Source organism: Tursiops truncatus, chromosome 2, assembly GCF_011762595.2.
Source record: "Tursiops truncatus isolate mTurTru1 chromosome 2, mTurTru1.mat.Y, whole genome shotgun sequence".
NCBI classification, from domain to species: domain Eukaryota; kingdom Metazoa; phylum Chordata; class Mammalia; order Artiodactyla; family Delphinidae; genus Tursiops; species Tursiops truncatus.
The window spans coordinates 38,305,749-38,332,507 of record NC_047035.1 but is presented as its reverse complement, the minus strand read 5'-3'; the positions used below and the strand labels follow the sequence as shown (position 1 = coordinate 38,332,507).

At 39.6% G+C, this 26,759-nt stretch overlaps 1 protein-coding gene across 1 annotated transcript in view; it reads left to right on the top strand.

The window, feature by feature from the left end:
• The first annotated feature begins 6,609 nt into the window (after positions 1-6,609).
• RHOJ (ras homolog family member J) overlaps positions 6,610-26,759 on the top strand; it is an 82,461-nt gene continuing 62,311 nt past the window's right edge. Inside the window, exon 1 of the mRNA XM_019923080.3 lies at positions 6,610-7,232. Within this exon, the coding sequence (XP_019778639.1) occupies positions 6,989-7,232 (244 nt within the window). The 5' untranslated portion in view covers positions 6,610-6,988. The remainder of the gene's footprint in view (positions 7,233-26,759) is intronic.

The following is a 26,759-nucleotide window of genomic DNA, read 5'->3' as shown; positions in this document are numbered from 1 at the left end:
ATTACATGATCAAAAACAATAGACACAAGTTAGGAACCACTATTTAACACTGCTGAAGTACCCACAGTGCCTTTAATAAGTCAGCACAACAAAGAGTGAATAGAAAAACAACGAAAAAAGAAAATTGCATAAAATTGTCTGGAATTCTCACTCCAAAAGAATTCTGCATCTTGACAATTCTTATTGTCAAGGCGCTGACTTTCTAGGGCATTCAACCTGAAAACCATGTGTCCTTCTGCATAATGACTCCACCCACCCTCTGCCTAGTGTTGCTGGGATTACAGCCATGGAAGACTTTAATTCTCTTCCTTCCTCTGTCCTGGGGCTTTTTATAGATTTGTTTGAAGATGTTTTCTTTCCCCTAACTCTCTCCACTTATCCCACTGGGAGTCAGTTTCCAGATCTTTCCTCTCAGTCCCTATCATGCACAAACACTGAATCTGAGATTCAAGCTGTGATCTCACTTCAGCCTTGGTAGTCTTTATGTTTCTTTCTTCTGATGCATATGATTTCTAGATACAAGTCAATTAGCAAGTGGGTGTTCAAGAAATATAAACACACATTAAGTCTGCAGAGTAGAATTGCATTTCCCTCTGCATTTAGTGTTTCACAACAAGGAGTCGGCCAGTAACCTGCAGGCTCTCAGGAGGACTCATTTTTGTGTTTCATCCAGTCACAACAACCAAAATGCCTCCTTGCACATAACAGATATCCCCTGTTATTGCTGAGAGGCCCTTCAAGTTCTCAATCTATGTATTAATTTTTTTAATACATCTTTATTGGAGTATAATTGCTTCACAATGCTGTGTTAGTTTCTGTTGTACAACAAAGTAAATCAGCCATATGCATACATATATCCCCGTATCCCCTCCCTCTTGAGCCTCCCTCCCACCCTCACTATCCCACCCCTCTAGGTCATTTTTTATATGACAATAATGCATCCTAAGCAGAGGTCAAATTTTGAATTTTCTAGCAGAGGTGGAAGATTTACACCAATCTTTCTCACTCTCCCAATAGACCCTACATCAAAACCAGGCAACAGATGGGTGATGGCCCCTAGCCCTCAGAAGTTCAGCCTGTGGTGGTAACACTGTGATGCTTGTCCCCCCAGACAATAACCAATCCAGTGACGTTAGGCTTCTTGGGCCCATGTCACTAACCCATTGAAACAATCATCAAGGATCTTTGTTGACTAAAATGGCTATTTCCACCAGCTATTTACTGCTGCATGACCTCGATGAAGGAACAACCCAGCACCACCTCAATCTCAAATTTCTCCACCTTCCAAAATACACCTCTCCATCTGGAAGATCAGGAACCCATGAAAAATTTCTTTCTAAACTGTTATCTTTCTCCAGATTTTCTGGATAGGGGGAACTTCAAAGTTCTCTAACCACTGGGTTTCTATGGTGAGAGACCCAATAAAAAAGTCAGACCACCCACAGGACTCTTTCTGGAACAAGGCTTTGTTTTCAGAATTAAGGTATGCAATAGTGAAACACAGAAAAGAAACACACACACACACACACACACACACACACACACACATCTTGACTGTTACTGATCAAATCAGCCTCTTCTGTCCTAAGACAGAAAGAAGTCCCCATCTGCCTTAGAGCTGCAAGTAATCTATTTCTATAAGAATTAAGAGATTTGGCAAAGGAAGAAAATTTCTTCAAGCAAGAAAAATGAAAGCCATTTCTGGAACTATAAAAAGATCACACCCAGAAAACGTGGCTGATATATGAATAGATGATATATGATATGATATGACTGGGGCAATAGCCAGGGGCTGAATGCAGGTGGCCTGACAGATTAAAAAAAACACATATCCAGAAGTATCCCTGTTGGCAACAACTCACCGGCCTTGGCGGGGAGTGGTTCCAGTCCAGGCCAGTCCTAGGACAGCCTGTTAACTTTTAGCAGTGCCCCAAATAATCTTCAGGTTTAGTTCCAGTGGGAGATTTGGGTCAGAATCCCTAGAACTACGCAGCCCTCCTGTCTCACACCATACCCTCTACCACCAGGGGCCTGACTTCCATGTTAGCTCCACAAAAGTCTTTCTGTGGGATGGGGGTGACTCGTGGCTGGGCTGGGCTGGGCATCCCGGAATCATAGGAACCACAACACATCCCACATTCCTAAGACTAGAGTCTTAACAGTCTCCCACATAGAGGTTAATCCAGAATCAGAGTATCTGACCCAACTGCATTATTTCCCTGAGTAACTTCTAGTTTCAAGCACAAAAGAAAAAAACAAAAAGTAGACAAGGGAGAAAGTCTGGGCTCTTTTATTTAAAGTCAGCCTAAAACTGGAGTCAATCAGAAGAATCAGAATTTTATGCAAAAACACTCTGCTGGCATTTGGGAAAATTCATGTGAAGCCAAAGCTCACAGGACAAGAGGGAGCCAAGGAATTAAGATCTCTTGGAAAAAGCAGGAAATATCGTCCAGCAAGATTTCACCGTGTACTGGTAAGTGTGTGTAAACTTGGTGCTTGAGGTAAACCAAATAATTAATAGCTACAAAACCACCACTCAATCGTTGACATGGTACAGACATCTGGTAAAGAACAGTTTAGCAAATGGTCTTCATACCACTTCTACATTCATACCTATAAACTTTTGAAAGTAAAGTATATTCTTGACCATCCTGTCTGGACAAGTAGTCGCAATTCTACAGACACAGACCTATAAGAACAATGCTGCATTATCTTTACTTTTTTTTTTAAGATTCTGTTATTCTGATTCAGGTCAATTTTTTAATAGTTAAAAAGATTTAGTCTCACATGGACAATATGATCCATATAATCAGCAGGCTAATAAAATCCTAACTTTCTTGACCATTTTTACTAGAACGTCTCAAACATTTTTCCCTATAAATATTCGATTTGGCAGGGGGTGGGGGTGGGGGTAACATAAATAGCGATGGAAGAGTTTATCTTGAGAAATACAGCCAACATTCTCAATGGCTATGATCCATCTTTGCATATAATCCAATATGTCAGATTGGATTTTGAGTGAGAGGTAAAAGACCCATAATTGGTTGCTTCAGGTCTCTTAAATGTCTTACATTGCGATCCACAGAGCAATCGGCATGACCTGAAATATCTGTGTCTGCTGGCGCAAGGTTTAGCTTACACACAGATGTAGCAAAATTTCACCCAATCTGATATCTCCTTTTATTCCTAGGCCAAGTACTCAGTGGGCTGGGGCATATTTGTAATGTAGGAACACAGGCTGGGCAGTCATGTTTGAGAACTCCATCTTGGAATGGAGAATTTACTCCATGCCACATTTACTGGCTGATCTCAGGTACAAGGTCAAAGGCAGAACCTCCTCAAAATTCTACCAAAGACATATCATCGCCTGTGCTCAAAGTGGCCTTATTAATCTTCAGGATGGGGTTCTTGACACTGTCAATCACCCCTTCACCTGCACAGATTGTTTGGCTGCCGCCTTCACGCTTGAGCCAACTGCAATTTTATTATTACAAATTCCAGATGTTTCAGGTAGACTGAATGAAAATGAAATTGCATAAATCACATGCAGTCAGCGGTGCCTTCAAATGCTTCAGAACGGCACTAAACATAAACAGTTCAACTTTCGCACTTGTTACTTAACCTCAACGAAACTACCTCTGGTTGTCTAAACTATTTAGGCTGTTCACCAGTATTTAGTTCTCCCTTCCTGGCACGTGGTAGGATTATACTTCTGACCCTGTTGGGTAGTATGGGTATGTGACTTGCTTTAGCCAGTGAATGTGAACAGAAATGTCACCTCCAGAAGGAAGCTTTAAGAGCTGATGTGTAATGGAATATTACTCAGACATAAAAAGAATGAAATAATGCCATTTGTAGCAACATGGATGGACCTACAGATTATCATACTAGTGAAGTCAGAAAGGGAAAGAAAAATACCATATGATATCACTTATATGTGGAATCTTAAAAAAAAAAAGGAAAGAAAAAGAAGATATGAATGAACTTATTCACAAAACAGAAATAGACCCACAGACATAGAAAACAAACTTATAGCTACCAAAGGGGAAAGAGGCAAGGTAGGGATAGATTAGGAGACTGGGATTAACATCTACACACTACTATATATAAAATAGATAACCAACAAGGACCTACTGTATAGCACAGGGAACTATACTCAATTTTTGTAACAACCTATAAGGGAAAAGAATCCAATAAAGAATATATGTGTGTGTGTGTGTGTGTGTGTGTGAGAGAGAGAGAGAGAGAGAGAGAGAGAATCACTGTGCTGTACACCTGAAACTAACACAACATTGTAAATCAATTATACTTTAATAAATATATATAAATAAAATAAAATAAAAATAGGTTTTTATTATGGAAAAAAAAAGAGCCATTGTCACTTACTACATTAATTTCTTCCTCTGCCACAGTAATCATCAATGTCCTCAATGTGGCTACTCCACCATCCTAGATCCCTGAATGAAGATAATAAAAATACATGATACAGATACAATGTGAGCAAGAAATAGGCATTATTTTATTTATTTTTACTGAAGTAGAGTTGATTTACAATATATATTAGTTTCAGGTGTACAGCATAATGATTCCATATTTTTGCAGATTTTACTCCTTTATAAGTTATTACAAGAAAATTGCTATGATTCCCGGTGCTATACAGTATATCTTTGTTGCTTATCTATTTTATATGTAGTAGTTTGTATCTGTTAATCCCTACCCCTAATTTGTCCCTCTCCTTTTCCCTCTCCCCTCTGGTAACCACGAGTTTGTTTTCTATATCTGTGAGTCAGTTTCTGCTTTACATATACATTTATTTGACTTTTTTTAAGATTCCACACATAAGTGATAACATAACAATATTTGGCTTTCTTTGTCTGGCTTATTTCACTAAGCATAATATTCCCTAGGTCTATCCACATTGCTGCAAATGGCAGAATCTCATTTTTTATGGCTGAATAATATTCCATTGTATATGTATATAACACATCTTCTTCTTAATCCAATTGTCTGTTAATGGACACTTGGTTTGCTTCCATGTGTTGACTATTGTAAATAGTGCTGCTATGAACATTGGGGTGCATGTATCCTTTTCAATTGTGTTTTCATTTTTTCCAGATATATACCCAGGAGTAGAATCAATGGATCATGTGGTAACTCTATTTTTAGTTTTTTGAGGCACCTCCATACTATTTTCCATAGCGGCTGCACCAATTTACATTCCCACCAATGGTGTACACGTGTTCCTTTTTCTCCACATCCTTATCAACATCTGTTATTTGTAGACTTTTTGATAGTAGCCATTCTGACAGGTGTGAGGTGATACCTCATTGAAATACATGTTATTTTAAATTATTGAGCATTGGGAGTTGTTACAGCAACATAATCTAGTAGATACACAACAACCTGACTGAAACACCATCCCTTTATAGGAAAGAAATATTGGGACACTAAACACTATGGCAAGTGTTACTATAATACAACACAGAAGAAATGTGAGGCTATATCTGTTATATAGTAGCATACATATGTGGATATAGATATTATTGATAGCCACTCATTAAAACAGACTTCTCACGCACTCCCACGCACAAAAAAAACCCTCCTCACATCAAATGGATACTCTGAATTCTTAAAACTGAGTGCTCAAAAATCTCAAAGAAACACATAGTTCCCCCATCAAAAAAGTACTTGAGCCATTTGTCAAAATCACTTGCAGAGTTCCACTTCTTTTCTAAGACCGAGTACCTTAATCAAACGCAGAGCTTCAAAGAGGCTTCGTTTTGAGTGACCCAACAGACAAATAAATTAGCTGCCAATGGCTCCTTTGTAATTGAAGAGGGCCAGGCCGACCAAGGGGAGAAGACTAAATCAAAAACGGAACTGTTCAAGTAAAAGCAACGTTTGGGGACCTGAAACAAACCAATACAGCCATCCCACACACTCTCATTTCCAAAAGTAAGGGTGAGCCAAGCACATGTGTGTTTATTCACTAATAAGAAGATGCAAACATCCCACAGCTGATTGATTTCTTATGTGCTACAACCATAAAAATGTTTGGGTCTGGAATACACGTTTGAGCGTTGAGCTCAAATGTGGCAGCTTATTAACCCGATCACACCTCTTATACCTACGATCTACAAGAACGTTTCCCTTTGTAACAGTGAAACTCTGGAAGGTTTTCTTCTTTACTGCCAGGACAAATTGCTTAGGGCTTCTCACTTAAGTATGTGAAGAACTGTCCAGTTTTAATCTGCAGAGCTTTTAACTGGTGACTCAGTGAGGGATGATGTCATATGTTATCCTACAACGGCTGGTGTGGTTCCCTCTGTTTCTGTGGCCGACAGTACTCCCCAGTTTCCATCCTTTCGTCAGCTTCTTCCCAGCCAGCCCACAGGCAAACAACCTCCCCAGCCGTGGATGAAACAGGAAGTCTGACAGCTTGAGTCTGCAGTGGGACCCCTAGTGTTTTCCCACTCCATGTCCTGGCAGCGTTCCCCAGAAGTACAAACACACACACACAGAGCTCCCATTGTTGCAGCCTTCTCCAGCCCACTGATCCTAATATGGAATGCAGCAGGAAACCCATGATTTCCTGACACTCGGCAAGCTGGAGGAAGCAAGGGAAAAACTCCATTAAAAAGCCCAGCTTTCCTCCATGTTAGATGTGAAGTGGAAAATGGGGAAGATTTAGCGAAATTCCACTGTGTCTTCAGCCAGGCTTGGTGAACAGGAGAGCAGAGTGAAACCCTCAGGCTGTTGAAATTTCTAGACTCCCAGGAAGCCCCTAGAATTGGGTGAAAAATGAGGATTCATAACTCAAACTGATGGGGGCAAGGGGCAGATGCTTTTAATCATTCTCCCCAGTGTGTGTTACCTTTCTTGACCAGTATGGTAAGCAAGAGGGCACATGCCAGCCGCCTCGGACAATTCTGCATGATCCGAGTTCCCCAAAGTAAGACAGAGTGACCTCAAGCCTGCGGCTCGCTTCATGGGCTTTGGGAGAAGCAGGAGAAGCAACGGCAGCGGCACAGTCACAGCAGCTGGAGCCGTGAGAATGAACTGCCAGGAGGGAAATGACAGCAGCTGCGGCTGCGGTGGCCGCGAGGAGAAGAAGATGCTGAAGTGCGTGGTGGTAGGGGATGGCGCCGTGGGGAAGACCTGCCTGCTCATGAGCTACGCCAACGACGCCTTCCCCGAGGAGTACGTGCCCACTGTGTTTGACCACTATGCAGGTAAGAAAAGCAGAAAACCTACCCCTGCATACGAGGTGAAGGAGGCGGGAGACGACAGCCCAGCTTCAGAGGGGCCTGGCTTATCTCTAATGTCAGTGCTGGGTCTGGGCCTGCCAGGAGCCAGGTAGCTGGGCATAGCAGACGACCAAGGTCTTTGCTGTTGTTAGGACAACTTGTATATCAATGTTATGGTAACACTTTTTTCCAGTTAAACCAAATGAATAACACTGGGGAAATACCCTGAACCGTCCTCTAAGCTTTGCGGCTAGAGATTTTACTTAACATTTGCCTGAAGATTCATCAACTTTCTTTAATGTGAACTTTTTAAAAGGTAGCGTAATTGCATCACAGTTCTTTAAAAAACAACAACGACACTAACCACACAACTGGTGAAAGAAGTGTTCTTGCCACTTCTCATATATTCACCACATGCCATTTATAAAGGAAATGCTGAGATTAGTAACATTAGAACATTCGTTTTTCTATAATAATTGGTGCTGTCCTAATGTACTTTCATTTTCCTGTGGAGGTAGATTGAAGGAAAAGTACTGAAAGATTTTAAATATCTCCTAGGCAATCTGTATCTTGAATTAAAAGAGAAAGTTTTAATCAATATGTTTTAAAGGTAAAAATAAAATTTTACTTATTTCAACATATGTCCCCAAAGCACGAAATATGGCATAAAATACTTTAAGATCTGACAGTTAAGATACTGTAGTCACAACTTAATTCTTTCAGGTACATTTTTTCAAGTGTTCTAAAGTTTGTTGTGTGATAGCTTATTTAAATTTTTCCATTTTGACTCTTATTTTTTCTCTTAATCTCCAAAACAAATTTTATTAAATTTCTTAAAAGCAAATTCATAAAATGCTTCAGGTTTACAATAGCCTAGATTTTTTAACTTTTTGGAATACGATGATCCACTTGCTCACTATGAGATCAGCTTGAGTTACCAGAGATTTGAGATTCTGTGAGAGGAAAATTTCTCTTCTTCACTTTAGCTTTGGGTCCAGAGTAGCAAAGGGGAAATGGCCCACAGGAAACCTGTGTGAGCGTTGGCTTTGCTGTGAGGTCATTTGAAATCCTTTCTGTAGGAAGCAGCTTCTTTTCCACAGCTAAACAATCACCTACGTCTCCTCCTACTACTACACGTACATGATTTATGACACTATTACATAGCAGACAGGGAGAGAACCACAGTGAAAATAGTATCCACTTTCTAGCAGGTTTTTCTATATTTGTAGAAATTAAGAGCGAATTTGAACACTGGCTCTCTTAAGCTTTTCTGTTCCCAGAGAAGAACATTTTAATGAGAACAGAATGAAGAGAAGTACAGGTAGACTTTCACCCTGAGGGGGAAAAAAAAAGTAATTGTAAAATTAGGTCTGCAACTTAAGAAAATTATTGGGATCCTGACCTGTAAACATCTTAGCAAATGTTATTTACTCTACACCCTCTTTCTGCCAAGATAGGGAACTGGCTGGTACCTAATTTCAAAAACCTTTAGATCAAAAATGGAACCCACAATCTACTAAAGGGAGAGGTTTCAAGTGCTTTTAAAAATTACATATCCCATCCCCAACTATTGGGTGAAGCAATTACAGTACAGTGTCAGGAAGAAAGAGGATAAAACCATCTTTAGAGATAAAGTTAGCCTATAAAAAACATTAGAGATCAAACAAAGGCTGGACCACCGCTAGATTCCACTAAGATCAATTTGTTTTATGTTTCAGTTGTGTACATACTTGCTGTTATTTAAGCAACAAAGCATCTTAGATTTTGGCTCTTCCTTGTTTTAGCTCTCAAGAAATCACAGCCACTGTACTCAAAGCAATACTTTGTACATAGTAGGCATTCCCAAACATTGTTACTTTGATTTACACTTTGTATTTTTTTTAAGTACACAGTCATCTCAAGCATTTGTAGTTAGGTTGTAAGGGAAATGAAGGTGTAAGCCACATACACCTAGGAGTGCAATGAAGTGAACATTTCCATTTGTAGAGGGATCTTCTCCATCACGACGACCCTAACTCTTTTTACCACCACGCTCCCCATACATGAACTGATTGAACATAAACCCTTACACAGTCACATGAGAATCTACAGTCAATTGTAAAAGAACTCATGCTCTCTTCTCCACGTGGAGAAGTATCCAGTATCCAGTCCCTGGTCCTACTGGCTCATTCTGAATTGACAACCTGCAAATAGTTTACTGAGTCTTTGGAAAATTGCAGTCAAAGAATTTAGAAAAGTTCAAGTCAAAGAGAGCCTATCCCTTGAAGAAGATTTTTCCCTAATAGCTACCCATCCTAGGAAGGTAAAGATATAATAGTAAGGACGGAAATACTTAAGATAGTGAGCTCAAGATAGTGAGCTCTGAAGCTGGACAGCCCGGTTCTAATACTGGCTCTGCCATTACTGTGTGGTCTTGAGCAAGTTGCTCAACTTCTCTGTGCCTCAGTTGTCATGAATTTTTTTAAGGGACAATAGAGGTATTAAGATCATGAGAACAAAATAAATTAATACATGTAGTTCTTAGAACAGCACCTTACACATGACAAGTATTAGGTAATAGCTATTGTGATTAAGAATAGGGTCTCTTACATACAGAATGGATAAACAACAAGGTCCTACTGTATAGCACAGGGAACTATATTTGATATCCTGTGATAAACCATAATGGAAAATAATATAAAAAATAATATATAGATAGATATGTATAACTGAATCACTTTGCTATATAGCAGAAATTAACACAACATTGTAAATCAACTATACTTCGATTAAAAAAAGAATAGGGTCTCTACAGTTGCACACAGCTATGAAAGGGAATTAAAATGTAATTAAAATATAAAGGCTACAACAAGGAAAAATATAACTACAAGAGTATCCTTCAAATGGAGTAGGGTGTGATAGAGTGTGTGTATTGTCCTGATGATACAGTTATCGTGTTTACTGATAATTGATAAATATGTCTACATGGAGTAAACAGTAGTGGGATATTCACTGGAGAGGAAATATTAGTTCTGCATGAGTGATTGTAGAAAAATCAACAACCAACTAGAAAAAAATGTTTTGAAGTTTTATAAATCTTGGTTATTTTCCCTCCCTCCTACGTATCAGAATCCAAAAGTACATCTGCTCGATGCAGCTCTCCTTGACCCCCAAGGAGAATTCCTTGCTCCATCTCCAGCCCATCCCCAGAAATGTGTTAACATCGCTAGAACGCAACTTGCACCATTGTATAGCAATGTATTTGTCTCCTTATTTCCCCAGTCCCACTGTACGATAAGCTCCTGAGGGGAAGGGTCATGTCTTGCCAAATCCAGTGTTCAATTCTCAGTCCTCGTCTTACTTGATCTCTTGGAGGCTTTTCTTACGGTTTATACTCTCCTTCCTGAAACACTTTCTTTGCTCCTGGGATACCACATTCTCCTGGTTTTTATTCCCCTACTGGCAAGTCTCTCTCCATCTCCTCTGCTGCTTTCTCCATCTCTTTCCCTACCACTATACATTGGTATACTTCAGGGTTCAGTCTCTCAGTCCCCTTCTCTATTTATGCTCATGCTCTGGTTGACAGTATCTAGTCTCATGGTTTTAAATATGATTTATACACTGATGACTCCAAAATCTGTATCTCTACCACAAAAAAAAAAAAAAAAAAAAACCTGACCTAGACTCATATATTCAACTGTCCATTTGGATATCTAATAGGCATCTCAAACTCAACCTGTCCAAAACAAAATTTTTTAATTGCCTCAGTCTACACCTCCCCTAGTGTTCCCCATAGAATTATATGACCACTGTTTTCCACCCAGTAGCTCAGAACAAAAACTTTGGTGTTATCCTTAACTCCTTTCCTCCTTTGACAATACTTCCCATCCCTCTCCATCCAAACCACTAGTTATTATCCCTTCCTACTACCAATCAGGTCAACATTCAAAATATATCTCAAATCTGATCAGTTCTCACCACCTCCATTGTTTTCACTCTCATCCAAGCCACCATCATTTCTCATACAAACTACTGTAATCACCTCCCAGCTCCCTGCTTCCAGTCTTATCCCGTATAGTTCAGTTCTTCACACTCCCGACAGAAGGACTATCCACAGCCCAAATCCATCAGTCAAATCCCTTCACCCTGAGGCCCCATCGTTTATCACAGTCTATAAGGTACTCCATGACTTAGTCCCCATTATCCCTCCAACCTCCTCTCCTAACTCTCTGCTCTGCAGTGTTTCTGCTTTCAGCCATCTTCATATTCCTCAAACACACCAAACTCCTTCCTTCCTTGAAGATTTTGCATTTGCTTTTCCCCCAACCTTACCTTATCCCCCCCATCTTCCTCAGCTTCAATTGATCACATTGTTTAATGCATTCACACACACAAACACAAACACACATGCGTACAGTCACTCTTTAATTTTTCTCCTGTTTCATCTTTCCTCATAAGGTTTAACACTACTTCACATTATATTTATTCACTTACCATTTTTATTCTACACTGGGATGTAAACCCCATGAGGGCAAGGGCTTTGTCTTGTTCACTGCTCTATCTCCATCTTCTAAAACAGAACTCAACATCTAGTATGCTCTCAATAGATTGTTACTGAATTAATTAATTAATATGCTTTACGCATCTCTGTCCTTCCAGCGCATAGATAATTCCTGGTCCATTAAAACTTTGAGGAATAAATGAACAAGTTGTTGGTCCAACAGATGTCTCTTTAGGAATGAACATATAAAATATTTATTAAATGTATTATATTTTTGAACTAGTTTGCTTGTATTTTAAATAATCATTTTATCTCTACCAGGGTCATAATACAGCATAGAATTTTCCTGACCCAACCAGCCAATGTCACATCTATTGAATAATATAAATATACAATGTATAAATTTCATTTGGAAACAGATGGGATACACTCAAATTCCTCCATTTGCGTTATATTCAAAAGCTTAGCTAAATTTTGAGTGGCTCACTTGTTTATAGTTCTTCATAAAAACACATGTTCCAGAGTAACCCCAAGTTCAACTATGGGCTAGGTCTAAAAATTGGGGGCAGTAGAAGGAAGATACAAACAGTCACTGATACTTTTCACAAGTATGCCTGAGAAACATCTCCGGGTACTTCTTCCTACTCCCTTTCAGGGATGACTCAAGATGTCCCAACAACCTTTAGAGATTTCACAGCTTACCATGGAACAACCATCATGTCTTCTCCCATCCTGTCTTCATCTTATCTTTAGCTTCGAGTTTTGTGGCAGACATCTCACTGATAAAGTAGTATCAATTAATGTTTCACACGACATATGACATAAGGATAACACTTCCATTTCTAGTTTAGTTAGATTGTATGTTGAGGTAGGTAGTGCACACGGTTTGTCTGTTTATGTGCATGGCTGCGTAAAATAATCCCATTCAAGTTGAAGCCTTTGCATGACGTACCTCATTCACCACTACCATCATCCTCTGTATAAGAATTGGTCGTGGGCTTCCCTGGTGGCGCAGTGGTTGAGAGTCCGCCTGCAGATGCATGGGACACCAGTTCATGCCCCGGTCTGGGAAGATCCCACATGCCGCGGAGAGGCTGGGCCCGTGAGCCATGGCCGCTGGGCCTGCGCGTCCGGAGCCTGTGCTCCGCAACGGGAGAGGCCACAACAGTGAGAGGCCCGCGTAACGCAAAAAAAAAAAAAAAAAAAAAAGAATTGGTCGTGTCTATGGCTCCTTCTTCTAAGAAAACCACCTGTATTTAAAAACTTAGATAAGTCACTATTTGCAAACCCAGGCTGCCTATGCAGGAAATTAACACAATTTGTGGAAAGGGGAGAAAAAATCTAGTTGCTCTATCAGCTGAGTGAGATGTAAAAGGAGTTGTTTTCACAGAGAGCTGAAAGTCAATTCTAAACTTTTTCCACCTAATTAAATGATGATTAGTCCAATGTAGATTCCATCATAACCCTAATGACCAGAGCAAGGGGGAAACTATGTCCAATCCACAAGGGAAAAAACAACATAAAATAATAGTGAATAAAAACAAAGCCCCAGGCTTATAAAGTGTTATGACATAGTTCTGCCCATTTGGGAACATTTACTCAGGAGTTTCTCTTTTTTTCTTTCTAAAGACACCCGAGAGTCTCTGGAGAATGGATGAGATTCATTTTTGTAAGCCAAAAGAAAACCTAAAACACCTCTCATGGGTCTATGAAATAAATCACCAGGTTTTTAACCTTAGGCAAAAATATAAAGGAAGTATGTGAAAGAGGAGAAACGAATGGGCCAGTTGACTTGCTCTGTTCCTTCTAAATGCCATGATGCTCAAAAACCCAATGTCTTATAGGTATTCAACCCTCCAATATCTCTTTTTGAGGCAGTGTGATGCACGTCTGATACTTTTTTTGGACTCTTGGAGGCCATATCAAAGGTGCAGTAACAGGAATTGTATAGACAGTTCCTTCCACAGTCTACTGTGATGCCTATGAGCATGAGCACGTTCAGAGGCTCCAGGGGTAGAAATTACACTCAGAAAGCCAAAGCACACTGCAGAGAGGTAAACTGTGAGCTTCACCTCTTAGGAGTAAGAAAGAATAGACGAGGGAAAAAGAAAATTAAGTATCTGTGACCAGAGTGACCCAAGAAAAATCATGCTCCCAGGATTAGAAACTACATCTGCAGTTCATAACCCTCCTGCATTCCAGCTTTATCTGGCAACAAACCAAGGCCTGTGACCGATGCAGGCTTCAGTGGACAGACTCCCTGTGACCAAGACTTTTAGTTCCACAAGGCCTGGCTCCTTTCACTGTCCAAGCGAGGAAATCCTTCATAAATTTTACTACCTAACTGCCCAACAATGTTGGGCTTCAAGTAAACAGTACTTTATTTCCAGGATAACGTTTTCAGAATCTGCCATCACTACCTCTTCTTTTGGGGCAAAGAGCAAAGTTGGCTCAGAGATGGCTCAGTACATTGGACATCTTTGTTTTTGGATCTAGTCGGCCTGTTCTACAAAGGCAACATGAAGGTGGGCAACTAACATGAGGCAACTAACTTAAAGGACAGGTAGGAAAACAACAGAAATGATCTCCCTCACCAATCCTGAGCACAAAATCACAAGGATCGACAGAGGCCCTACCCTCTGTGTAAGGACACGGGTCCTGATAAGGCTGAAAATGTACTTTCCCACAAACAAAAATCCATGCCACCCCTTGGGTGTGTTAGCAGAATCCAAACAGTTAATTTTCCAGGCATAACTCAGTCAGGATTAATTCCACCGTGAATTCAAAAGGGACCCACTGTGAATCCCAGAGTGGCCTGGGATCGTTCCTGAATACTCTGAAGTCCACCAACTTTTTGGATATGCCTAATTTTCACAAGACAAAAGGACCTGATTCATGTGTATTCATTCAGCATTTTGTAATGGTTCACAATACAGCTTTTATTTATGAAGTCCTTCATTTGCAGTCTCAGTGTGAATTTCATTACGGCCACACGTGATCCTACAAGCAGTGCGGTAGTATTTAATGACGAAACTCAAACACCACTAGAATATGTACTGACAACAATAACAATAGCTATACAAAGTTCTTGCTATGAGCATATTTGAGATGTTTTCATACATCGATTCATTGCCGCCTCACAATGATACTATGAGGTGTTATTATATTCCTAATTTTGACTGATGAGGAAACCGAGTTGCAAAGTTATTAACCAATTTGCCCAAGGTTAAATAACCTGTAATGGAGTAAGTGGAGGCCACAAAACAGTAAATAAATAATGTAAGCAGTGTGTAGGTTTATAGCTAATAAATTAATCAAAAAGCCACCGTTAGGTAGGGCAGGGGTCCCCAACCTCCGGGCCACGGACCAGTACTGGTCCGAGGCCTATTAGGAACCAGCCCACACAGCAAGCGCAGGCAAGCAAGCAAAGCTTCATCTGTACTTACAGCCGCTCCCCATGGCTCATGTTACTGCCTGAGCTCCGCCTCCTGTCAGCATTATGGTGAGTTGTATTTCATTATATATTACAACGTAATAATAATAGAAATAAAGTGCCCAATAAATGTAATGAGCATGAATCATCCTGAAAGCATCCCCCACCCTGGTCCGTGGAAAAACTGTCTTCCACGAAACCAGCCCCCAGTGCCAAAAAGGTTGGGGACCACTGAGTTCGGGTATGCTAACCTGCTATAACAAACAGACCTAAACATGTAAGGGATTAACACCACGACAGGACGTTCCTTGCTAATTTATGTTCCTGAACATGTGTTCAAGTCAGTGGGGCTGCTTTCCTCCCTTTAGTCATTTAGGGACCCAGGTTCTTTGCATCTTGTGACACTGCCATCCCTTAAGATCTCATAGTTGTCCGCATCCAACCAGACTAATGAGAAAGAGTGTGGAGAAACCTGAATGGAAAGTTTTATGGGCCAGGCCTGGAAGTGACGGACATCATTTCCAGTCAAACTTCAGAAGAGATAACTTAGTCACGAGACCACACCTCGGTCTAAGGGAAGCTGGGAAATAAAACCACCTACATGCCCAGAAGAGGGAAGGACAGATTTTAATGGAAACTAGCCATCTCTGTTTGTGTCAGACTCTGTAGTCACCAAATATCCCTACACACTTTTTCCCACATGTAAAACAAACTTTTTTCCCAAGAGGGACCACCCAGAGCCCCAGTCTTTCACTGAAACAGGTTAAAGTTCAGCCATGCAGGTGATGCCTGGTCCTTTCCATTTGATGGAGACATGGCTCCTTGTGGTCCAGTAGAAGACTCATTATCTCCTCCATATATACAATCACCCCTTAGACAATGATAGAACAGGGATGGGATAACCAAAATATCTAAACCCCCTTTCAGAAAAGTAAAGAATAGGAGAGACATAGCAATAACAGAATCCTGAGGGCAAATGTTAGAAAGACTTCCTGCCCTAGCAGTGGGGGAAGTTTCTTGAATTGACCCTTATGCTGTTCTCTGGGAGGAATTTCTTCGTCCATTATTCTCAACTTCCCCTGGCTTGGTTCTCTGGGGAGTTCTTCTTCCTCATCCATTTTCCTCCATGACACACATCTGAATCAGGCCTCAGGGACTCTGTCTTTCTCAGGAGCTGCACAAATTTCATAGCCTGCTTCTGGCTTGTCCAGTGTCGAGACTCAAGGGTTGTTTTATAGTCTGAAGACTATTTAGTCCAAGCTTGGAGTTTCTTTGGAAATACAATTCGCTCAAAAATTTATTAGGCTTCTGGTAAGTTCCATGTACCAGTAGCCACATCCAAGACCAAAGAATGTCTTTCCTAGACATGCTTCTTAAAAATACTTTATTTGTCTGCTTCATCCAGCCAATGCCTTTTGCTCTCAAATTAACAATAGCTACGTAGAGGCTGTATGAAGCAAAAGACTTAAATGGGAAGGGGACACCCTGGCTCTTCTCTTTGACACAGAGCTGATCCCCTGTTTTAACAGAGAAATGGACATTTGTTGCTCAGATCCTTATTTAACTGTGTCTTCTTTGGGGAAATCCAAAAATAATCAATTTTCCAACTATTAATTAAGGACATTAATATTCGTGTTCTATCAATCTCTGCTTAAACACAACCAATTCAACTCTTTGCTTTCTTGTAACACCTAGTTAAACACAGTAACAATTAATATACTCTAATATTCTGACTTTTCCCAATCTTTTCTTTGAGCATAATAGACTCAGTAAGAACTAGGTTTACCTTCCAGGTTTCACAGACAATAGTTTTACAAACGTTTTGCCATGGTATAGTGTGGATCTTCATCTTTCTAGTCTGTTCTGTTTTCTTACTACCTGCCACTTAACAGTTAAGCTAACAGCATACTTCTTTTGGCATTTTGTAATGACGGCACCATGCTAGATAATTTAGGATGCTAGAACAGATCGACTCAAATATATAATGTTTCAAACTGTTAGAATTCTTTTTTTTTTTTTTTTTTTTCTCAGAGAACAGACTTGGGCAAGTGTTCAGGTCGGTGAGGTGATACCACTCCATGTAATCATCCAAGGATCTACTTTTTTCCATCTTGTGACTCTGCTGTTGGGTAGGACTTTGTAGTGCTCTAGACAGGAGAAGATGAGAGGATACGGAGGGCAAGGAGTAGTGGTCGGGGCCAGGTCCACAAGTGTCAGGCATGAGTTCTCTTCACATTTCTTTGGAGAGAAGTTAAACCCTAGGCCATACATTATTGTAAGAGAGGTTAGCTATATTCCCAAAGACAGCGTGAACAGATTTTAAAGGACTCTTAGTAATCATCATCACACTCACTAAGTCAAACTTTCTTACATCAAATACAATAGACTCATAAACAATGTAAATTGCCCTACATACCATATTTAATTAGACATTTATTCAACTACAAATGATATACCTATATTTCCCAAATTTGCCTGGTCATCAGATAAACCTGCTTGTCAAAAATGCAGATTCTGTAAATTGGTGCAGCCACTATGGAGAACAGTATGGAGTTCTTTAAAAAACTAAATATAGAGCTACCATAGGATCCAGCAATCCCACTCCTGGGCATATATCTGGAAAAGATGAAAACACTAATTCAAAAAGACACATGCACCCCAATGTTTATAGCAGCACTATTTATGATAGCCAAAACATGGGAACCACCCAAATGCCCATCAACAGATGATTGGTTTAAAAAGATGTTTTTTATATATATATATATATATATATATATATATATGATAGGATATTACTCAGCCATGAAAAAGAATGCAATATTGTCATTAGCAGCAAAATGGATGGACCTAGAGAATAACATACTAAGTGAAGTAAGACAGACAGAGAAAGACAAATATTATATGATATCACTTATGTAGGGAATCTAAAAAATAGTACAAATGAATCTATACACAAAATAGTAATAGACTCACAGACATAGAAAACAAACATATGGTTACCAAAGGGGAAAGGCAGTGGGGGAGGGATACATTAGAAGTATGGGATTAACAGACATATACTACTATACATAAAATATATAAGCAACAAGAATTTACTGTATAACACAGGGAACGATATTCAAGATCTTGTGATAACATATAATGGAAAATAATCTGAATATACATATATGTATAAATAATCTGAATATACTGTAATCTGTATAAATATCTGAGTATATTCCATGACATTTCAACTTTAAAAAGGAAAAGTATACTTCAATTTTAAAAAGGAAAAAGTGCAGATTCTTTGGTCCACACCAGAGCTTCTATACCAGACCCACTAAGAGAAAAAGCTGTACATATACATTTCAACAAGCATCCTAGGCATTTCTTATTAGGTGGACCTATGAAATGACCATTTTGCAGTTCAAAACCATTTGGATATCATAAGTTCATAGAGTTCAATCTAATGTAATTTAGAAAGCTCAGAAAACCCTTCTTTATGCTATCAAGATGTCTAGAAATCAAGAAGAACAATTCTATAACCAACCATCAATCAGTAAAAAGCAAGTTAAAAATAGATATGTGTATATATAATTCCTTGACCTGGTAGTTTCTATCAGGAGAAATTGTTTAAGACAGAAGAGGCCTTTAGAGCCTCTCAGAAACAGCTAGTAAATTCATAAATGAGAAACCAGAGTGCTTTTTAAAAAGATCTGTGCCCATGGCTGGGACACAGAGAGACCCTGGAAGAAAGAAAATCCACAAGGCTGAGAATCAGGAAATGTTGGGAGAGGTCTGGTGCCTTGGAGGGAAGGGAAAAGCCTCGGAGACTAAGAACAGGGAAGAACGGGAGTTGTAAAACAGAGTGGAAAGAAGATTAATTAGGCAAACTTGGGCGCACCAAGCACCAGCAGATGGGAGCAAAGCCTCAGGCATGATCGGCAAAGCTGCACAGTGTTAATCGCTGTTCACTGAGCCTGCTGTCAGCGAAACGATAATCAGCATGACTGTGAGACCTTCGGAGGGGTCACTGAGGAAGACTTAGAGAACACCTGCTCTCATGGGAAGAAACCAAGGAGTCTTAAAAAGTAAGAGCGAGCCTGGGATCCTTGGGGTGGTTGTGGTGCAGCTCTGTCCTGGATGCTGTTCTTGCTCTACCATATCCACCCAGCCCTATGATTGTGAAATGAACATAAACATCTGTTTCCCCTCTGCAGATCTTTCTGTTCTTCTTCACACTTTGACCTAACATTTGGAGAAAAGGAGGAAAAAAAAAACAAAAATGGAAAGTTGCCTAAAATTCTATTCTCAGAGTCCAAAAAAGCTTCCACTTAGGCTAGAATCTGGTTCCTGAAAGAGATAGGACATAAATTCTGGGAGAGGCAGAAATGTTGTAACTGGGATTTAGGCACCCTTATCTGGACAACCCATTGACCAGCACTCCCGCTAGTGGGGACCAGGCCTTTGGAGTCTCTCAAGATGTTTTAATACAGATTAGTCAGTCAGGCCTCAGAATGTGATTCAACGTGCCAACAAGAGAGAAACAATTCCCTGTGTGGTCTGAGCAGAACGTATCATAATGAAAAAATTGCTTCCTGATCCTTTTGGAGTAATGTTTATAGTTTATAAATAAAATAGTAAGTAACTAATATTAATTAGCTAAGTATTTAATATGCACTAAGCCCTGTGTTACTTTGCTATCTTCTCTGAGCCTCATATTATCTCTGGTGATAGGTATCTTCATTTAACAGGAGAGAAAATTGGAAGTCAGAGAAGTAATCAGTCCAATGTCACAGGACCAGAAAGTGACAGAATTGGGATTCAAATCTGTCAGCTCAAATGTTACCTCCTCAGGAGGCCAAACCAAACCACCCTGATTAAATTGACCACCCTTTCACAACCTGTTTATTTTCTCTATAGTTATTAGCCGATCTGTTTATTCACTTGTCCATTGCTTGCCTCACTCTAGAATGTACAGTTCATGAAGGCAAGGTTCTTTCTGTCTCATTTATTCTTATGTCTCCAATGCCTGGAATTAGCCTACAACACAACAGACACCCAGAAATGTCTACTGAATGACTGAGTGAATGAACGACATCCAAGAGTCCCACAGTTTTAACCACTTCTCTACACTGAAGTTAGTACCCCATGTAAACAGTCAGGATAATTTTCTATGTTGAAATTTAATCCTCCAACAACCTAAAAGTATATGTCCTAAGCATCATGAGCATACATTCAAAAATAGTGTATTGGCTTTGTTTAAAAGTTGTAAAACAACTTTATTCTTCTAGGAAAAAAAATTTCAAAAGCTTTTGCTTCCAGCCAAATTTCAAACTTGTGAGTTGAGTGATTTCACTACGTAAAAATTGTTTTCCTAATTATACTAAGGATCTGTTTTATCTGTTTGTTGGATGCTATATCCTAGAGGCAAAAAGAAAAATTTAATTACCTAAAGTATGTACTGTATAACTTTTTTTCCAAGTAACTAGATTAACAATGAGGAAAACAATAAGTCAATAATCTCCTTAATGTATGCCAGGTGCAAACTTTCTAAAAATTGTGAATGAGTTTTGTAAAATGCAACCATTCATTTGCTAGAAAGCATACTAACTTTCAGCCAGTAAGAAATGTAGTGAACATATATATAAATAACTGGGCACTTTATACCTGTTATAAGAGGAGTTATTAGGAGAAAAGTGGCTGTGCTCCCTCTCCTCAAGCCTCCTCTCTGCTCATATTGGATAAGTTTGCACTGTGAGCCTTAAGAGCTTCTTTCCTCCACTAAAATGAATTTCATATGACATTTACAATAGTTCAGGCTGGTAAATAAGAGCTTTAAGAATTTTCAATAGTAAACATGTTTTTAACCAAACTTTTCACAAGAGACAGAGAGTGAATGTTAAATCTTAAGTGTCAATATTAGGCATAAACTTTGCCGTAGAGGTTGTACTCTGTTTATTTCATTCACTTACCCTCCTGATAACTCTCCCCACCAAGTCCTTCCCTTTAGATAAACTGAACTGTAGGCTGTAGATAGGCTGTAGATAAAAGCCATTTCCTCTCAAGTTAGCAAAGATGGAGAAATCCTCATTGTCATCCTCAGAATAATGGCTTTTAACCTATTTGAAAACCAAGGAAATTTTCATCCCTATCATCCTCAGACAATATACCCAGATCTTTCCAACTCCCTTCATAGATATTTGACCTATTCTTTCCCCATTTTTAATGGGCAACTTCTCATGAATTCCTTTCAACTTTCATTGCAGATCTGTGGGCAGCACACAGTAAGTAGCTTTTGTAATTTTTTGGTAGTAATGGATATCTCGTCAACATGGTTAGGTGCAGTCCTAACAGGATGTAGAAATCTAGACTAAATAATCTTTTTGATCACCTCTATCTTTGTTTTCGTTTTTGTTTTTGCGGTACACGGGCCTCTCACTGCTGTGGCCTCTCCCGTTGCGGAGCACAGGCTCCAGACGCGCAGGCTCAGCGGCCATGGCTCACTGGGCCAGCCGCTCCGCGGCATGTGGGATCCTCCCGGACAGGGGCACGAACCCGTGTCCCCTGCATCGTCAGACAGACTCTCAACCACTGCGCCATCAGGGAAGCCCTGTTTTTGTTTTATTTTTTTGTTTGTTTTGTTTTGTTTTTTTCTATTTTTTGGCCTCACTGCAAGGCATGCAGTATCTTAGTTCCCGAAATGCGGATTGAATCGGCACCCCCTGCAGTGGAAGCAAGGTGTCTTTACCACTGGACTGCCAGAGAAGTCCCTATTTTTGTTTGTCTGGGGTTCTTTTCTTTGTTATTAGGGAAATAATGTGTCCTTCGGTTGACACATTCTTTGGTATTGTAGGAGACATTTTTGTCCCTGTGGACCATATTTTAGAGCACTGGATACTCTAGCATTGTAACAGATATGTTACTCTTACTAGGATTTAGTATGTAGTATATTACAAATCATCCTGAGGCATTTTTAGGCTTCATTCACTTTCTACCAGTGAACACATTAAAAGCTTTTTTAGGGTAGCGTACATCAAACAAACATCCTATTTAACAACCTCACCAATTACCACAGATTGAACTCCCGTTTCACAAAAGACATTCTGTTCCAGGGTAATCTAGATTTTTCTGGACACAGGAAGAAATCTTCAGCTCTGAGCTACAAACAAACCCTGAAGTACCTACAAGAGATCATGAGTTATTTTGGACCCTACCACATCATCAATTAATCTTACTTCACATTGTGTTTATTTATATATGTGGGTCCTCAAGTGATTTCCAAAATTTCTACTGATATCCAAGTGTGGGAATTTATGATGGTGGGGAAGGAGTGAAAGGGGGTTGGGAATTAGATTAATAGACGCATAGCTTTCAATGCATCCACACATTTGGAAAAACACATTTTATTTGTGTTCAATGTCACAAGGAGCTGCTAAACCCATCATTGTTTCCTTATCTGATATCACTGCTTCAGCTTCCCTATCTTTTACCTTGTCACCAACAGTTTAGAAGCCTGTTCCCGTGAAATGAGGAAGAGAAGTTCTATTCCACTGACAGAGACACTTAGCTCTACTTTTACAGCCAACATCTGGTTACTCCCACAAACCCTGAAAATCACTCAAAGCCTAGAGAAAAAGAGCACCAGGTGAAGCATTTTGAAGATGAGAAGGATCAACCCACAGAATGATCCATTTGTCCATTAAAAATTGTTAGCATTATTCTATTTCTTTGTAAATGGGCATCAACAACCTTTGAACAAAGTAACTGAAAATGGTGACTTTAGAGGACTTAATGCACATTTTATTTCTTTTCATGGTTCTTAAAAATCAATAACCATCTATTGAAAGATATATGACATACTCAAAAAAGAGCCTCATAGAGATTGTTTTAGTTCTTATTTAGTCTCTTCATATTCTCCTACTTTTTTTTAAAAGACCCTAAACTTTCTTTGGTATGTGCATTCAAAGTTTTTCCTCCCCTTCTGAAGTACCTCCATCTGGTGAATTCTACAGGAAAGGGAATGCCCATCTTCTAAGAGAGAGGCAGTGGTATATTAACTTGACAAGCAGCTCCTGATAAGCCAAACTTCATGCTAATACTATTTAAATTTTATCCTTTATTAAGGAAAAAATACTTAAGAAATATTTAAATGGTATATGTGATCATCATAGAAATTCAGTTATGGAAATTACACCCTGATGCAAAAGGAACGAGGAAGACCTGTGTATTTCTTCCTTGGTGAATTAATCAGTGATTCAGAAGGAATAATGCCAAGCCTACCCCTGAGCAATGTCTGAAATCTATGGAAGGAGAAAATAAAGTAAAATTTTTCTCTGTGATTCTTCAATGACAAGGTTCTTTCAGCCCCAAATCCTTGGTAATTTTTCCACTAGGATCCATTAGGATCCTTTCTACAGTGATCTTGCTCTATTAATCTCCAAGTTTCTCCTTTTTTTTCTCATTTTAATATCAAGTCACAGAGACAAAAAGATTCTTGTATTCTAGGGATGAAGACTAGCACAGGAAACTCCTATTCCCTGGAATGCCTAACTAGGTAACTCCACCTCACTCCCCAAGAGAGGTGCTGTTTGCAAACAGGACCCCCCTGGAGTCCTGTTCCGTTAGATCAGAGTGGGCCCATAGCATGAGACAGCTGGATGATCTTAGCAAAGATCCAAAGGTTCTTGAATTATAGAAGATTGTGGTTTTAACTTGACTTCCCAAATGCCTTCTTTCTTTATACACATTATGGCTCAATGGCTAAAGCTGTAGAAATTCAAACAGCAGAACTAGAATTTTGTACTAAAGAATCTGGCATTATGCCCTATCTCTAAATATTTATATTGTTGTGCTCAGTCTCTTGAGGCAATGAGATCCTCAAAGCTTTCCTACTCCCCCTCCTCTGTTGTCTCTCAGCTGTGTGAATACCTCCCATAAAATAGCTGCTTTTCACTGTTTACAATAGCCAAGAAATGGAAGCAACCTAAATGTCCATCGACAGATGAATGGATAAAGAAGATATTGTACAGGGCTTCCCTGGTGGCACAGAGGTCGAGAGTCCGCCTGCCGATGCAGGGGACACGGGTTCGTGCCCCGGTCTGGGAAGATCCCACATGCCGCGGAGTGGCTGGGCCCGTGAGCCATGGCCACCAAGCCTGCGCGTCCGGAGCCTGTGCTCCGCAACAGGAGAGGCCGCAACAGGGAGAGGCCCGCATACCGCAAAAAAAAAAAAAAAAGATATGGTACAATGGAATAGTACTCAGCCATAAAAAAAGAATGAAATAATGCCATTTGCAGCAACATGGATGGACCTAGAGATTATCATATTAAGTGAAGTCAGAAAGAGAAAGATACCATATGATATCACTTATATGTGGAATCTTAAAAAAATGATACAAATGAATTTATTTACAAAGCAGAATTAGACTCACAGACACAGAAAACAAGTTTATGGTTACCAAAGGGGAAAGAGGTGAGTCAGGGATAAATTAGAAGATTGGGATTAACATCTACACACTACTATATATAAAATAGATAAACAACAAGGTCCTGCTGTATGGCACAGGGAACCAGGGAACTATACTCCATATCTTGTAATAATCCAGAAGGGAAAAAAATCTGAAAAGAATATATATATATGAATCACTTTAATCAACTATACTTCAATTACAACTTTAATTAATTTTTAAAATAGCTGCTTTTATCCCTTTCTGCCAGGCTGCTCCTCCCAGTGAGGCAAACCTCTATCCCCCTATCTCACTTGGACTTATAGTAAGTACCAGGTCATAAGTGCTGATTTTATTTCCAACACCAGAGAATGGTGATAAAGGATGTAACACCTTTTCCAGTGTCAGGAACACAAACTGATGCCCCAGGGATGAAAATTGCATTATATTATACATCTCTCATGGACATGCCTAAAGAGATCATCTTAAACTTCAAAATGAGGGATTTAGTCTAGACAGGTTCAAATATGACATTGTTGTACAACTTCCAAAGTAATTTTGGCATCTTCCCCTTCAAAGAATCTGAGATTATTTCACTGTGAATGAACCCACTTCATAAAGGGAGCAGCCTGATGTTGTGTTGGGTCCAAAGGTCAAGAGAACAAAGGCAAAGAAATGCAACTACTTTAAAAGATGTTTTATTTCTTGCTCACCTCCCCTCTGTATATCTGGAGAACACAAAGGAGGTAGGGAGAGGAGAAGGAAGGATGTAGACTAGTTCCTCCTGCTCTGAGCTCATGTATCATTGTTGAATGACAAGTGACAAGAATGAAGAAGAGTAGAACTTAGGGCTTGTGGGTAGATGAGTGGACCTTAGGTTTGATTCTCACAGAATTCACAGCTAAAAGCCATTTGTGAAGATTCCATCTTGGAGGCACTTCCAGGTCTTATTCACGCTGTTGGGTAATAGTGAAAAATAGGAAATTATGGTGAGCCATCTGGACTATTGCTAGAGCAGGACCTATCAGTGTAAGGAAGAGATCCTATAGTCCTGTTGTCTCTAAGGCCCCACTGCATCTTCTCTGCGCAGAACTCCCAGCATTGACAGATGCTCTTCCTCAGTGTTACAGATCATCTCCAACCAAGTTCTGCATTTACGCGTGACATTTTTAACAGCGGCCCTACTCTGCTATCATCCTAAGTGATCCACAGAAGGGCACAGAAAAGGGAGGGAAGGGCGGGGACATTCAGTGTGTTGCTTATTGCCCAAAAGCCTCATTCTATCATGCCCAGATCAGTGTTTTCCTTGCAAGAAGGTCACTATCTGCAGAGTTTCATAGGAAAGTTGTGAGATATTCATAGAAGGTAACTTCCATACTATTTTATCAGCTCAGTGCTGGCAGCAATGGTTTCGATATGAGCATTCTAATCTTTAATTTCATGGACACCTCTGGAAGACTAAAACAAGCGCCATCCAATTCACTGTTGATTGACTGTGTGTGTTTGAAAGAGATACAGAGAGACAGAGACAGAGAAGCCCCAACTCTCTTGGTAGAGAAAGAGAAAGAAAGATATATATTGATCTACTCCTCAGGTATGGCCCCTATACAACTCTGCTTTTCCAGATTAGTGTTCAATCTCATCCCTACAAGATGACTTCAACCTGCTTTATTTGTTTTTAAGAAAAAATGGTCTTATCCATAAAAGCCCTTTAAAAGTTTCTATAATCTCATTTCATAGTCCAATTTTTCTCTACCCTGAGAGTCTCTAAAAATACTTGTTAAGCAAATTATTACTCTCTCCAACTCTCTCCAACGTGTAATTTTACATTGAAACAAGGTATCTAGGAAGTAACCTGTCTTCTTGATAACACAATATTATAGAGGTCCCTAGACAACTAATCTGTATTAGCCAAACATCCTCAACAAATTATAAATTATATAATGTACATGAAAGCATTTTGTGTGCTGGAGAACACTATCAAATGTTATTGTTGCTTAATAGTAATAAATCACTTTATTTATTAAACACTCCATGAGTGTAGAACGACATAAAATGTAATTAGACACAAAGTACAGCAAAAGCATGAAAAAGGAACACATCCTCCTTCTCCAGGACTGCATCTCTAAGAATGCAGTTAGCCCTTATTTGTTCCTTCACACATGCATAAG